The sequence below is a fragment of the Panthera pardus genome, unplaced genomic scaffold (genome assembly GCF_024362965.1).
Source record: "Panthera pardus isolate Hobbes unplaced genomic scaffold, ASM2436296v1 HiC_scaffold_17, whole genome shotgun sequence".
Classification (NCBI taxonomy): domain Eukaryota; kingdom Metazoa; phylum Chordata; class Mammalia; order Carnivora; family Felidae; genus Panthera; species Panthera pardus.
The window spans coordinates 9,005,426-9,021,699 of NW_026526732.1; the positions used below are offsets into that span (position 1 = coordinate 9,005,426).

A 16,274-nucleotide genomic window follows, 5' to 3' on the forward strand; every position below is an offset into this window, starting at 1 on the left:
CCCCTGCAGCTCCGCGCATCCGTGGGTCCTCTGAGGTGCTAGCAACAGAGCGGTAGGCGAAGGAAGGCGGGAAATGCAGACAGGGCTGCGGAGCGCGGCGGCAGCCCGCCCCGGAGGCGCAGGGGTGGCGGTGCTAGGACACCAAGAAGCCCTCCCCCGGCCCTGGCACGTAACAGAGCTGGGAGCCCGGGTGCCACGTGTGTGCGAGCACAGGTGAGCAGCGCCAGCTAGCGGCGCGACGGGAGCAGAAACGGCCGAGGGCGCCCCTTAAGGAACGGGAGCACGTGGGCCTGGGAGAATGGCGCCGAAAAGCCAGACTCCAAACTGGGGACGAGGGCGGCCGCGGTGCCTGCCAAGATCCTCAACACCGCCCTGCCCGACTCGCCCGGGAGAGAGCTCCTAAGCCGCACACGCACCTTCCGGGGAGGCGTGCGCGCGCGCGCATGCGGAGGCAAGAACCGGAAGTTCTCCTGAGGACGGGCCTTCCCGCGAAAACCGCCGGCCGGAACTGCCAGGAGGTCCCGCCTCCGGGCGGAACTCCGGGTTGCCGGGCAACCGCGGTGGGAGACGCAGGCTGGCTCAGTGTTCCGTGGGGCAAGCCGAGTGTAGCTCCCACCTCCTGTCCTGGCAACTTCCTTTCCCGGCCGCCTTCCTTCTCGCCGCCTCTCCTTGCGTCGGGGAATCCCTGCCCTTGGCAATACGTACACCTCTCCGGCTCCCAAGACCGCTTAGCGCCCACCAGCTTGAAAGCCGGTATTCACCCGAAGCGGAGCGACCTGGCCGCGGGCGTGGCCTCCACGCTGACCGACCGCACCTCCCTGGCCATGGGCACCTACACCTACACCTACACCAGCCGGCCTCGGGCCCTGCCCTGCCAGCGCCGCCGTTACCGGGACCACCTGATGCAGCTGTGAGTGAGCAACCGGCCCCCTGAGTGGTCTCCACCTGCCCCTATCCCGGGACCTCGGGATTCTGGCCCCTTCGCCCTGGCGTCTCTGCCCACGCTGCTCTCCACATCCTCCACTCCACATCCTCCGAAATAAAATCTCTTCCCTAAAGAACTCCCCCGTGGCGTGGAGGAATGAAACAAGAAGGGGCACGGGTGGCCTCCCTTGGTTAACTTTTAGTGATAATGAGTTGCTGGCATGATCAATAACATGTACATGAAACCCCCTTGTTTCACAACGTTTGAGTCACTATTGTTGGCCAACTATCCGCACCTCACTAAGGGCATTCATGCACGTTTTCTTCCTTACTCCACAGTACTGTGAAGTTGGTTTTGTAACTCCCATTATGCACATGAAGAAACAGACTGAAAGCCAAATAAAGCTCTTTGCACGCCAGTCTTTGGCCAGGAATCATCAGGTCATTCTTCCAGGCTGGACCCCAAATTGTATTTTTACATTAATGCGTTTATTTGCAAATATTCAAATATCCATATGTATTATCCATAATAACGTTTACGGCCCTTTCTAAAGCTTATAGTTCCTGCTATAAGCCTCAAATTTTGGAACCAGCAGAACTGCCCAAGAATGCAGACTCCCTGGAAGCTGAAACCTTTGTTGTCTTTTGTCCACCAAGGACTGTGCCTGACATACAGGGAGCACTCAAAACAAATTGTTGAATTAATGACTGAACATATCAGCTAAGTAACTCTTGATGCTTATTTCAAACATTTAGTCTAAATTTGTAATTGTCTTATGACAAATAAAAACCTTGTTTATAAGAAATGCTTGTCATGGGGCGCCTGGCTGGCTCAGTCAATGGAGCATGCAACTCTTGATCTCGGGATTGTGGGTTCGACCCCCATGTTGGGTGTAGAGGTTACTTTAAAAAAATAAAATAATTTTTTTTTTAAAAAAAAGAAAGAAAGAAAAAATTCCTGTCACTTTAAGGAAACCAGGATGGAAAATTTAAATTTATAGATGGATTATTTATACTGTAAAAGGTTTTATACTTGTAAAAGTTTAAAAACACTTTCAAAAACACTTTCTGGTGTCTTTAAGTGTTGCTTACAAATCATTACTAGTAAATTATACCAACAATGAAATAAGAATAAATGGTGTTTCATTAGGAATGATTTTTTTTCATAGCTAGTTGATAAGCAACTTGTAGGACCTTGTTTATATTGACGCAATCCATTGATTACAACCATTGGAAGGAGTGTGTATGTGCATGTGTTTGATTTTTCAGTTTAAAATTATCAGTGGTGATTTTCAGTTTATAAAATTAATGAATGCTTGTTGAAGCAAATGAAAAATACAAAATAAGAATGAAAAAGGCAAATGAACTCCCACCCACCTCTATTCCCACTTCCCTTAACAATTTTATATTATTCTTCTACACCTCTGTACTTGAGGATATGTACCTTATATAGGAGGTTTATTTCCAAAATAGAATCATACTACACATATTAATCTGTAATTAGCTTCCTCCCTGCTTTTTACAACTTCTAATTCTTTTTTTCCCCTAATTTCTTTATGTATACATACACATATTTAATTTTATATAAATAGAATGCTATCATTTATCCTTGGGTACATTCTTAGTACCCCACCCTCTTCCCTTGTAAACCTGCTCTTCCCTTCCTCCCCAGAGGGTAAACCATGTTAATGACCTTACATGAATGTTTCTGGACTTTTCTCCATATTTGCGTTTGTGTACAAATATATAAGTATATACATACAAGTACACACAGGAGTTTTGTCTACTTCTTAGCAATGATAACATACACAATTCTCAACATCTTCCTTTTCTCAGTTAATTCTTTCTAGAAATCCTCCCAATTATTTTCAATAGCATGATGTGCCCTATACGGATGTACAACGTGTTACTAAAATTTTCCACTATTGATAGATATTGGTAGATATTCAGATATTCACATATTTTCCACTATTGATAGATATTCAGTTTGCTTCAAGTTTTTAACGCAAAGAGGAAGATTTCAATAAACAACTTCATGTGCTGGCCTTTTGATTTCTATGAAGCAGATTCCCAGGATGGGATTGTTAGGTCACGAATATTTTTAACATGAACAGATGGAATGATATGCCTTTCGTTTAGGAATGTTTAAAAATATCTTTTTCCATACATCCTCACCAGCAATAGGTGGTAGGGATTTTTCTTTCTTCTTGGCTTTTGATAGTGTAAAAACAAAACTAAGATGTTTTCTCATTATTATATTAATTAGCACTAGGAGGTTTTAATCAAGTGAGCGTCATGTTTAGATTATTCTATTTTAAAAGACCACTGGATACAACGTATAGAACAAACTGAGGGAGAAATGTTAACAGTTAAGAGCCTGAAAGAGTTTTGCAGTAGTCCACGTAAAAGACAGTGGTGGCAATGAGCAATGGATAGATGTGAAAAAGATTTGGGGAGGAAAATCAATAGGACTGCTAGGATACAGGGAGTGAGGAAGAGAGAAGAACCATGGATGACTCCCAGGCTTCTAGATTAAGCCAATTGGGTGGTTAGCAGTACCATATAATGAAACAGAGAACACTAAAGAAGTAACAGTTTGGAGTGGGAGAGTGATAATTGGTTCAATTTTGAGGTTGCCTTTTGAGATATCTCAGTGAGATGTCATTGAACATTATCAATTGGATATACATTCCTAGAGCTCAGAGGAGAGTTCTGAGCTAAAGGTGAAATAAAATAGGGAGTTTTAGGTATAAGGATTATGAGTGAAGTCTTTTGAGAATGGATATGGTCAGCTAAGGCAAGAGAAGGCTGAGCCCTGAGGAAATCCTTCAGTATAGGAGGAGCTAGCCAACACAGGCTGAGAAAGAGCAGTTAAAGAAGTCCTAGAAAAAACAATCAGAAGACTATGGTAGTGCCACAGAGGCTAGAAAAGAGAGTGCTTCAGTGAAGGAGTGGCCAACTGAGCTGAACACTTCCCAGGGATCAAGTAAAATGCACAATGTAACACGTCTGGGTTGTAAGTAACATGAAGTCAGGTTATCCAACAGTGGTTTCAATATATGATAAAAAAGCAACTTACTACCCTTCTCAAAATCATTTCTGGTGGAGTACTATTATTGTGTAGGTCAATATTTTGTTTCATAGCCATACATAGGATATCATTTTAAAGAACTTTAAATTAGGGACACCTCGGTGGCTCAGTTGGTTAAGAGTCCAACTTCGGCTCAGATCATGATCTCACAGTTCGTGGGTTCGAGCCCTGCGTTGGGCTCTGAGCTGTCAGCTCAGAATCTGGAGCCTGCTTCAGATTCTGTGTCTCCCTTGCTCCCCGCCCCTCCCCCACTCATGCTCTGTCCCTCTCTCTCAAAAATAAATAAACATTGAAAAAAACTTTTTAAAAGAACTTTGAATTAAAACATCAATTCTATGTTTTTCACTATTCACTATTGATATTCTGATACCCCAGATTAAATTTTTATTAACATTTTTATTAACATTTAAATTAACATTTAAAATAAATGTTTATTTATTTTAACATTTTTAAATTTTAACATTTTATTAACATTTAAATGTTAATTTAAATTAACATTTTATTAACATTTAAAACAATATCATTTGTGGGACACCTGGGTGGCTCAGTCAGTTAAGCAGTCAGTTAAGTGACTTCAGCTCAGGTCATGATCTCATGGTTCATGAGTTCCAGCCCCACATCAGGCTTTATGCTGACAGCTCAGAGCCTGGAGCCTGCTTCTACCCTACTCGCCCCTACCCTACTCTCTGCCCCTACCCTACTCGCACTCTGTCTGTGTCTCTCAAAAATGAATAAACATTAAAAAAAATAAAAAATATATATCATTTGAAAATACATCTCTTTTTTTTTTGCCTATGTGAGATAATAGGTTTTATTTTTTTTAATTAATAATTTATTTTTTAATTTACATCCAAGTTAGCATATGGTGCAATAATGATTTCAGGACTAGATTCCTTAATGCCCCTTACCCATTTAGCCCATCCCCTCCCACAACCCCTCCAGTAACCCTCAGTTTGTTCTCCATATTTATGAGTCTCTTCTGTTTTGTCCTCCTCCCTGTTTTTATATTACTTTTGCTTCCCTTCCCTTATGTTCATCTGTTTTGTCTCTTAAAGTCCTCATATGAGTGAAGTCATATGATTTTTGTCTTTCTCTGACTAATTTCACTTAGCATAATACCCTCCAGTTCCATCCATGTAGTTGCAAATCGCAAGACTTCATTCTTTTTGATTGCCGAGTAATACTCCATTGGATATATATATACCACATCTTCTTTATCCATTCACCCATCAATGGACATTTGGGCTCTTTCCATACTTTGGTTATTGTTGATAGTGCTGCTATAAGCATGGGGGTGCATGTGCCCCTTCAAAACAGCACACCTGTATCCCTTGGATAAATGCCTCGTAGGGCAATTGCTGGGTTGTAGGGTAGTTCTATTTTTAGTTTTTTGAGGAACCTCCATACTGTTTTCCAGAGTGGCTGCACCAGCTTGCATTCCCACCAATAATGCAAAAGAGATCCTCTTTCTCTGCATCCTCGCCAACCTCTGTTGTCGCCTGAGTTGTTAATGTTAGTCATTCTGACAGGTGTGAGGTGGTATCTCATTGTGGTTTTGATTTGTATTTCCCTGATGATGAGTGATGTTGAGCATTTTTTCATGTGTCAGTTGGCCATCTGGATGTCTTCTTTGGAGAAGTGTCTATTCATGTCTCTTGCCCATTTCTTCACTGGATTATTTGTTTTTTGGGTGTTGAGTTTGAGAAGTTCTCTATAGATTTTGGATCCTAACCCTTTATCTGATATGCCATTTGCAAATATCTTCTCCCATTCTGTCTGTTGCCTTTTAGTTTTGCTGATTGTTTCCTTCGCTGTGCAGAAGCTTTTTATTTTGATGAGGTCCCAGTAGTTCATTTTTGCTTTTGTTTCCCTTGCCTCCGGAGACGTGTTGAGTAAGAAGTTGCTGTGGGCAAGGTCAAAGAGGTTTTTGCCTGCTTTCTCCTCAAGGATTTTGATGGCTTCCTGTCTTACATTGAGGTCTTTCATCCATTTTGAGTTTATTTTTGTGTATGGTGTAAGAAAGTGGTCCAGGTTCATTCTTCTGCATGTCGCTGTCCAGTTTTCCCAGCACCACTTGCTGAAGAGACTGTCTGTATCCCATTGGATATTCTTTTCCTGCTTTGTCAAAGATTAGTTGGCCATATGTTCGTGGGTCCATTTCTGGGTTCTCTATTCTGTTCCATTGATCTGAGTGTCTGTTTGTGCCAGTACCATACTGTCTTGATGGTTACAGCTTTGTATTAAGCTTGAAGTCCCATGAAAATATATCTTTGAGGTTAAAGAACAATGAGAAATTTGACTTACTTTTTAAATCTGATTCTGTGAATCCTTTCAACCCTTGAATCAAATTATTGTCAGTACTTGAAGGCAGACCCCTTTCCCACTGGCCATTTTCACATTTGTCAGTTAGCCAAACAGATTTACAGCCTAATTCCAGCTCTACCACTTGCTAGCTAGGTAACCTCGGGCACATTCCTTTCTCAATCTCCTTCCTCTTCTGTCAAATGAGAATCATAGTTCCCATCTGGAAGCTTATTGTGAGCAATAATTAAAATATGTGGAGGGGCTGGCATCTAATAAGCATTCAATAAGTGGTAGTCATTTGTCATTGAGTGTGTCAGAACAAAAATCTGTATTCTTAACATTTTTATCTTAGTCTAAATCCAATTAAAAATGAGTTGACTTGCATAGACAACACTCTATTACCGTAGTTATTTAGTATTTGCTGTTTTACAGTGCTGAAGAGCCTGTGCATCATGGAAACATAATGTATGACAGAAGGGTGGTCCGAGGCAATACTTATGCTCTACACACAGGACCACTGGTAAGTATAATGTGAATATTCTAATACAGAGCTTTTCAAACTAACTGTGCTAACGGAGCATTTTGTTTGTTTTGATTTCTAATTTGTTGCAAACTAAAACTTTTGTAAAATAGAATATTGACAGACTACTGGAAAAATGAAATCTAAAAATAAAAAAAGACATGCAAAATACAAGGCTGCTGGTGATTGCCAGGGGCTGGGAGAGTGGGGGAATAGGGAATTAGTGTTTACCGGGTGCAGAAGTTGAGTTTTGCAATATGAAAAGAGTTCTGGAGATGGATGGTGGTAATGGTTGTACAACAATATGAATGTACTTAATGCCACTGAATTCTATACCTAAACATGGCTAAGATCGTAAATTTTATGTGTACTTCACTGCAATTAAAAATAATAATTAAACAATACAAAGCCCAAGATTTTATTAGGTTAACAGAACTTTGTAACACTGCTCTAAAAGTCTGTAAACTTCTACTCTCAATTTCTGTAATTAAATTTTTGCTGACCAAACAGTTCATAGGCATCCGTGTAACATATTTAGGTTTGTTTAAATTATTTCATACTGTAATACTATTTTCATTATTTAGTCAAAAATTATTTTCTTTAATTCACTCAGTAAATATTTATAAAGTTTTAGCACTCCTGTGCTGAGTACCTAGGATACAGAGATGATTAGGATGTGGCATGATATTAAGAGTGATGATTTCTTGGTACAGAAATGAAATATAGTTCAGTTAATATGTAAACACTGTGTGATATATATGTGCCTAACACCACATGGTGACATGTGGAATATTAGACATTTTGAAGCATGAAATATACATCAAAACCACCTAGAAAACTCACTAAAAATATGGATGTTTCATCTATACCCGAGATCTACTACATTAAAACCTTCAAGGGTTGGACACAGGAATGTGCATTATTAGTAACTTCCCTAGGCAGTCCTGGTACAGCCAATTCAGGGACCAACACTTGAAAACAACAGCTCAAATATGCAATATGGATATGTGTTTCGGCATCTTGTGGCAGTAGAAATGAACCCTGGCACATCTAGAAGTAAAGGAAAAAAGAGAATCACCATTTTTTTAGGTTTTTTTAAATTAATATTTTGATAATTTGATATACTTTTTTTTTTTTTTTTTTTTAGTTCTCTAGTCAGTTATTCAACAATTTAACTAAAAAGTCTATACTGAGGGGTGCCTGGGTGGCTCAGTCGGTTGAGTGACCAACTTCGGCTCAGGTCATGATCTCGCGGTCCGTGAGTTTGAGCCCCACGTCGGGCTCTGTGCTGACAGCTTGGAGCCTGGAGCCTGTTTCAGATTCTGTGTCTCCCTCTCTCTCTGCCCCTCCCGCACTCATGCTGTGTCTCTCTCTGTCTCAGAAATAAATAAACATTAAAAAATTAAAAAATAAAATAAAAATAAAAAGTCTATACTGAGACTTCCAGTTCCAGACAAGCAGGGATTCACCAATCCCTTCCCATTCCTCCCTCTTTCAAGTGAAAAAGCCCCGGACATAGCCCAAGAAGCAAACATAGGAAGACTCTGGAAGTAGAAAGAAGCAAGGGAACTGGCTGGGGTCCTCAGGATTTGAGCGAGATAGTGGTGAGTTCCCTAAGTCTTCTTTTTGCTGCCTGCGTATCCCATTCAGAGCGCTGGAAAAGCCTGCAACCTGGAACCACCAACAGGCACTGGCCTGCTCCTTCTATCTATCCAGAAGACTAGGGAAGGGTAACCGAGCAGAGCAGAAACCTTTTTACTACCCCTCCTCCAGCCAAACCCCAACAGAAAAACTGTCCTGGCCCTCCCAGTGGAGTCAGCGAGACTGAGCCAGGCAACTGATCTTCCAGCCCCGCGTGGCAACACCACCACCGTACTCATTGGTGCTCTGATTCCCTCACTGAGGTGGTGCCAACATGGGTGGAGCAGGAAGCTGAACTTCCACTCCTACCCAGGGGCAGGGAGATGGTAAGAAATGGTATAAGTTGGTGCCCTACATTTGCTGGGGTGACAGCAGCAGAGCCATGAGGGAGCTGAATTTTCAACCCTACCTGTCAGCAACAAAGTGAAACAGGTGGGATAAGGCAGGGCTGGTCAGAGCTCCACTCCTCTGCACCCCAGCACTGGTGTCAGTTGATAACAGCGAGAAGCTGAAATACCACCCCTACCAGGCACCTAGTTGACCCTCTGCTTTCACATGGGGCCTAGCAGGATGCTGAACTTCCATCTCCACCCATGCCTGCTGCTAAAACAAAAAAGCGTGACTTCCTGCTACACAGATTAAATAAGATCCAGAGTGTCATGTCATAATACCCAAAATTTCCAGGATACAACTAAAAAAATCACTCATCCTACCAAGAACCAGGGAAGTCATAACTTGAAGGAGAAAAATCAATCAAGAAATGACAACACCAAGATTACTCAGATGTAGAAATTACCTGATGAACATTTTAAAGCAACGATCATAAATTAATTCAGCAAAGTTGCAGGATATAAAGTCAACACACAGAAATCGGTTGCATTCCTATACACCAACAATGAAGCAACATAAAGAGAAATCAAGGAATCGATCCCATTTACAGTTGCGCAAAACAACCATAAAATACCTAGGAATAAATCTAACCAAAGAGGTGGAAAATCTATACGCTGAAAACTATGGAAAGCTTGTGAAAGAAATTGAAGAAGACACAAAAAATGGAAAAAGAGTCCATGCTTCTGGATAGGAAGAATATTGTTAAAATGTCGATACTACCTAAAGCAATCTACATATTCAATGCAATCCCTATCAAAATGACACCAGCATTCTTCACAGAGCTAAAACAAATAATCCTAAAATTTGTATGGAACCAGAAAAGACCCTGAATAGCCAAAGCAATCTTGAAAAAGAAAACCAAAGCAGGAGGCATCACAATCCCAGACTTCAAGCTATACTATAAAGCTGTAACCATCAAGACAGTATGGTACTGGCACAAACAGACACTCAGATCAATGGAACAGAATAGAGAACCCAGAAATGGACCCACGAACATATGGCCAACTAATCTTTGACAAAGCAGGAAAAGAATATCCAATGGGATACAGACAGTCTCTTCAGCAAGTGGTGCTGGGAAAACTGGACAGCGACATGCAGAAGAATGAACCTGGACCACTTTCTTACACCATACACAAAAATAAACTCAAAATGGATGAAAGACCTCAATGTAAGACAGGAAGCCATCAAAATCCTTGAGGAGAAAGCAGGCAAAAACCTCTTTGACCTTGCCCACAGCAACTTCTTACTCAACACGTCTCCGGAGGCAAGGGAAACAAAAGCAAAAATGAACTACTGGGACCTCATCAAAATAAAAAGCTTCTGCACAGCGAAGGAAACAATCAGCAAAACTAAAAGGCAACAGACAGAATGGGAGAAGATATTTGCAAATGGCATATCAGATAAAGGGTTAGGATCCAAAATCTATAGAGAACTTCTCAAACTCAACACCCAAAAAACAAATAATCCAGTGAAGAAATGGGCAAGAGACATGAATAGACACTTCTCCAAAGAAGACATCCAGATGGCCAACTGACACATGAAAAAATGCTCAACATCACTCATCATCAGGGAAATACAAATCAAAACCACAATGAGATACCACCTCACACCTGTCAGAATGACTAACATTAACAACTCAGGCGACAACAGAGGTTGGCGAGGATGCAGAGAAAGAGGATCTCTTTTGCATTATTGGTGGGAATGCAAGCTGGTGCAGCCACTCTGGAAAACAGTATGGAGGTTCCTCAAAAAACTAAAAATAGAACTACCCTACAACCCAGCAATTGCCCTACGAGGCATTTATCCAAGGGATACAGGTGTGCTGTTTTGAAGGGGCACATGCACCCCCATGCTTATAGCAGCACTATCAACAATAACCAAAGTATGGAAAGAGCCCAAATGTCCATTGATGGGTGAATGGATAAAGAAGATGTGTGTATATATATATATATGTATATATATATATATATATATATATATATACATATATATATATATATATCTCCAATGGAGTATTACTCGGCAATCAAAAAGAATGAAGTCTTGCGATTTGCAACTACGTGGATGGAACTGGAGGGTATTATGCTAAGTGAAATTAGTCAGAGAAAGACAAAAATCATATGACTTCACTCATATGAGGACTTTAAGAGACAAAACAGATGAACATAAGGGAAGGGAAGCAAAAATAATATAAAAACAGGGAGGGGGACAAAACAGAAGAGACTCAGAAATATGGAGAACAAACTGAGGGTTACTGGAGAGGTTGTGGGAGGGGGGATGGGCTAAATGGGTAAGGGGCATTAAGGAATCTCCTGAAGTCATTGTTGCACTATACGCCAACTAATTTAGATGTAAATTTTAAAAAATAAAAAATAAAATTTTAAAAATAAAGCAATGATCATAAAAAGTGCCTAGTCAAAAGTGAGTAATTATGACCATTCTTAAAACAAATGAAAAACAGAAAATATTAGCAAAGAAATAGAAGATCTACAAATGAACCAAATGGAAAATATAGAACTGAATTATGCAATAACCAAAGTTAAAAACTCATAGGACAGGTATCTTTCGTTTGGTTTTCAGACAGACGGCATTCTCTAATCGTCACTTTTGGTCAGATTACTAAGAAGTGCTGTTCAAAACGTCATAATACCTGAGTTCAGCAGAAACCGCTTACAATTGAGAAAATGCCGCCTCTTGAAACGGATATAGAAGTGGAAACTGAAGAGGTTTTAAAGATGGACCATCATATGGTACAGGAGCTTACAGACCTATGCTCGAAGATAAAGAGGCTACTGTCAGAGCACTTGGAAAAGTATAAGAGAATTGGAAAAGAACGGAAACGTGCAAACCCGGTCAGTCACAAAAACGAATTACAGAAATAAATGAAAAACAAGAGAAACTCAGCATGCGGAAAAAAAGGGAAAAGATAGAAGAGACATCTACAGAATCTCTCCAAGAGTTGCAATCCATGCATAATAAGAATACCTGAAATAGATGGCAAAGCAAATGAAGCAGAAACAATAATTCAGGAACCAGTAGAAGAAAATTTTCCAGATTTGAGGGACTAACTAGATCGGCAAATAGAAAAGCTCATAGGCTACCAGTAGAACTTAACGAAAAGAAAGCAACACTTTGGACATACCCTAGTGACATTAAACTGGAAGATAAAGAAAAAATTCTACAAGTATTCAGAGAAAGCAGGTTACTTATAAAGGGGTAAAAGTCAGACTGACCTAATATTTCTTTTGCACCTCTAAATTCCAAAAAGACAATGAAGCAATGTCTACAGAGGTTTAAGGGAAAAATAATTTTGAGCCAAGAATCCTGTATCCTGCTAAGTTATCATTTCTATACGAGGGCAACTGGAAGACATTCACAGATATTCAGGAGTTAAAGTATATCACCCAAATGCTGTCCTTGAAAAATTTGTTAAATGATGTTGCTGCAACCCATAAACACCATAAGTTAAAACAATTCAATTGTAGTGAGACAATTGTATGAAAAAAAAAAAAGGGTAAAAAAAAAAGTGGGTAAGCATTAAAGCTAGTTAAACATCATTAAGATTAAAGTGTTAGCTGTAGGGTTATAAGACTAAGTGCAAAAATAGATTTGTAAGTTCAATCTAAAATTTCAGTTTCTCTCATTGTAAACTGAAAGTGTGGTAAATGTTTCATTTAGAAAGCAAGTGCTGTTATTTTTAGTATGTAATGTAGATAAAGATATGCATGCTCTTCAGCTAAACATAAGTAAAATAAAAGGGCTTTGTCAGTGTGGACAGGACACAGAGTAAAGGCAATCCAAGTGTTAATCTGACAAAATGGGAAATCAGTACAGTTTTATGTCCTCTATTTTTATTATAGAGGGGGAAAAAGTAACAAGTTTATCTATAATGTGAATACTGTGTAAAAAGAAAATTTCTAAATCCCTGGTTGGGGAGGTGGTAGATGAAAACCTTGTTTTATGTACATCTGGTCCAGGGAAAATCAGTAGTTCCTGCTTCATATAGTAGTTCATTATAAGTAAATTTGACACTGAGATAAGGTTCCAGGTAAATTATAGTATACCAGTTTTACGGATTGGAGAGGAAGTGTGAAAAACAGCAAGGAAACATAAAAATTAACATAAAAATAGATTGACAGAGGTGAATTATCACACTCATAGGCTAAATACCTCTGTTAAAAAGATTCAAATTGGGTCAAACATCAGTCTCTGAACCTGAATGTTCACATTTGTACAAAACAAAGGATAAAGGAATTTAAAGATAATGAAAACCATAAGTCATAAAAATTGAAGTAGGAGCAACGTTTTTATCAGAATTTAAGTTATAACAAAGTATAAAACCGTAGTATGTAATATTTAAGCTTTATGTGGTAAATAACATGGCATTCATATGTAAAATGATCAGTATGTGAGTGGTAGTTTTACTGATGTATACATAGTTATTTTAATTGTAGACTTAAAATTGTTTCATTTTATGTACTTAATAAAGTAATTCTTAACATAAAAAAAAAAAAAACTCGTAGGACAGACTCATCAGAGCTGACATAGGGAACAATCAGTGAATTCAAAGTCAAATTGATGGAAATTACCCAGTTGGAACAACAGATAGAAAATAGACCACACACACACACACACACACACACACACACACACACACTGCATCTCTTAAAAGAGCAAAAGGATAAAATTGGAATACTACAAACAAATCTGTACATATGAATTCAGCAAAATAAATGAAATGGACAAATTCTCCAAACTACAAACTATCAGAATTCACCTACAATGGAATAGATATTCTGAGTTGCCTTATAACTATAAAAGAGATTACATTTCTAATTTAAAGCCTTTCAAAAAAGAAATATCAGGCCCATATGGTTTCACTGGAAAATTCTACCAAACATTCCTCATTCTACCAAAAAAAATCCTCATTGATTTTACATAATTTACACAATTTTACACAGTCTCTTCCAGAAAATAAAAGAGGAAGGAACACTTCGGGTAATCAGCATTACTCTGATACCCAAAGCAGACAAAGACACTAAAAACAAAACTATAAACCAATAGCTGTCATGAATGTAGATGCAAGAATTCTCAATAAAATATTAGCAAATATAATCCAGCAATATATAAAAAGATCATATGCCATGACTAAGCAGGATTTATTACAGAAATGCAAGGGTATTCCAACAATTGTACATCAATGTAATCCACCATATCATATAGGTTAAAGAAGAAAAAAAATCCCATGATCATATTTATCGATGCAGAACAAGCATTTAACAGAATTCGATGTTCATTGATGATAAACATAGCAAATTAAGAATTGAGGGAAATTTTTTCAACTTTATGAAGAACATCCACAAAATATCTACAGCTTACCTATCATACCTAATGATGAAAGAATGAATGCTTTCCCCCTTTAGACTGGGAAAAAAGGCAACGATGTCCACCCTCACTACTCTTATTCAGCATAGTACTGGAAGTTCTATCCAGTACTAGACCCAGATCAGAAAGAAAGAAGTAAAACGGTCCCTAATTGCAGATGACATTATTACATACATAGAAAATCTCAATGAATCTATTAAAAAGCCCTAGAACTAATAAGTGGGCTGAGTAACATCACAGGTACAAGGTCAACATACAAAAATCAGTCATATTTTTGTATACAGAAATATAATAAATCTAGAAAGGAACACACGGAAAATAAAATTTTAAACACAATACCATTTACAATCACTTCAAAACACTTGGAATACCTAGGTATAAATCTAACACAACATGTACAGGATCTATAAGATAAGAGTTACAAAGTGCTGATGAAAGAAATCAAGACCATCTAAAGAAATGGAGAGATATGCCTGGACTGGAAGATTCACCACAGCAAAGATGTTAATTCTCCCCAAATTGATCTATAAGTATAACACAATTTCTATCAATCTCAGCAAGATTTATGTAGGGCTAGACAAGCTTATTTTAAAATTTGAAAAAGAAGTATAAAGTGGTAGGAATCACTCTACCCAACATTAAGACTTATCATGTATGACATCAGTAATCGTATTAACACAGGGCAGTGGAGGAATAGCTATATGGAACAATGACACAGAATAGAAAACTCAAATATACCGGCACAGATACACTTGACTAATTTTTGACAAAGGGATAAAGAAGTTCAATAGTGGAAAAATAGCCTTTTTAACAAATAGTGCGGGAGCGATTGGACATCTGTAGACAAAAAAATTACATGTACCACAACCTAAACAATACACCATACAAAAAAATTAATTCAGATGGATCATGAATTTAAATGTAAAATGTAAAACTATAAACTTTTAGGAGAAGCACTTCAGAATCTCGGGCTAAGCAGAGAGTTCTTAGATATAATACCCAAAATACAATCCAGAGAAGAAAGCATGGTAAATTGGACTTAATTGAAATAAAAAATTTGTGGGGCATTCTGGCGGTGCAGTCAGTTAAGCATCCGACTTCGGCTCAGGTCATGATCTCACAGTTTGTGAGTTCCAACCCTGCATCGGGCTCTGTGCTGACATCTCAGAGCCTGGATTCTGCTTCACATTCGGATTCTGTGTCTCCCTCTCTTTCTCTCTGCCCCTCCCCAGCTTGTGCTCTCCCTCTCTCTCTCTCTCTCTCTCTCTCAAAAATAAATAAATAAATAAACTTTTTAAAAAATTGAAAACTTTTGTGATATGGAAAACCCTTATAAGAGGATAAAAACAAGCTACAAACTGGAAGAAAATATTTGCAAACCACATATCCAGCAAAGATCTTAAATTTGGAATATTAAAGAATTCTCAAAACTCAGGCTAAAAAAAAAAAATCATCCAGGGGTGCCTGAGTGGCTCAGTTGGTTGAGCATCCAGCTTTGGCTCGGGTCATGATCTCACGGTTTGTGAGTTCGAGCCCCACGTCGGGCTCTGTGCTGACAGCTCAGAGCCTAGAGCCTGCTTTGGATTCTGTGTCTCCCTCTCCCTCTGCCTGTCCCCCACTTGGGTTCTGTCCCTCTCTGTCTCTCTCTGTCTCTCTCTCAAAAATAAATAAAATGTGGGAAAAAAAACTGTCGAAAAGCTGAAACTTTTAAATAGTGATAGTAACAAGAGTGAGGATGTGAAGCGATTGGAACTCTCATGCATTGTTGATGGAAATGTCAAATGGTACGTTCCCTCTAGGTAATTGTTTAGTAGCTACTTAGAAGAACTAACAAGTCTTACTTACTGTTTGAATCCACGATTTCCCTTAGACATTATCCCAGAGAAATGGGAACTTATATTTACATATAAACCTGTAAGGGGCACCTGGGTGGCTCAGTTGGTTAAGCATCTGACTTCAGCCCAGGTCATGATCTCATGGTTCATGGGGTTGAGCCCCACATCAGGCTCTCCGTTGTTA

The 16,274-nt window shown here is 39.1% G+C and overlaps 1 protein-coding gene across 2 annotated transcripts in view; it reads left to right on the forward strand.

The window, feature by feature from the left end:
* The first annotated feature begins 428 nt into the window (after positions 1-428).
* RSPH3 (radial spoke head 3) overlaps positions 429-16,274 on the forward strand; it is a 32,068-nt gene continuing 16,222 nt past the window's right edge. For both annotated transcript variants that reach the window (XM_053904309.1, XM_019412850.2), the window contains exons 1-2: positions 429-910; positions 6,752-6,839. In XM_053904309.1, coding sequence (XP_053760284.1) covers positions 444-910; positions 6,752-6,839 — 555 coding nt within the window. In that variant the 5' untranslated portion in view covers positions 429-443. The remainder of the gene's footprint in view (positions 911-6,751; positions 6,840-16,274) is intronic.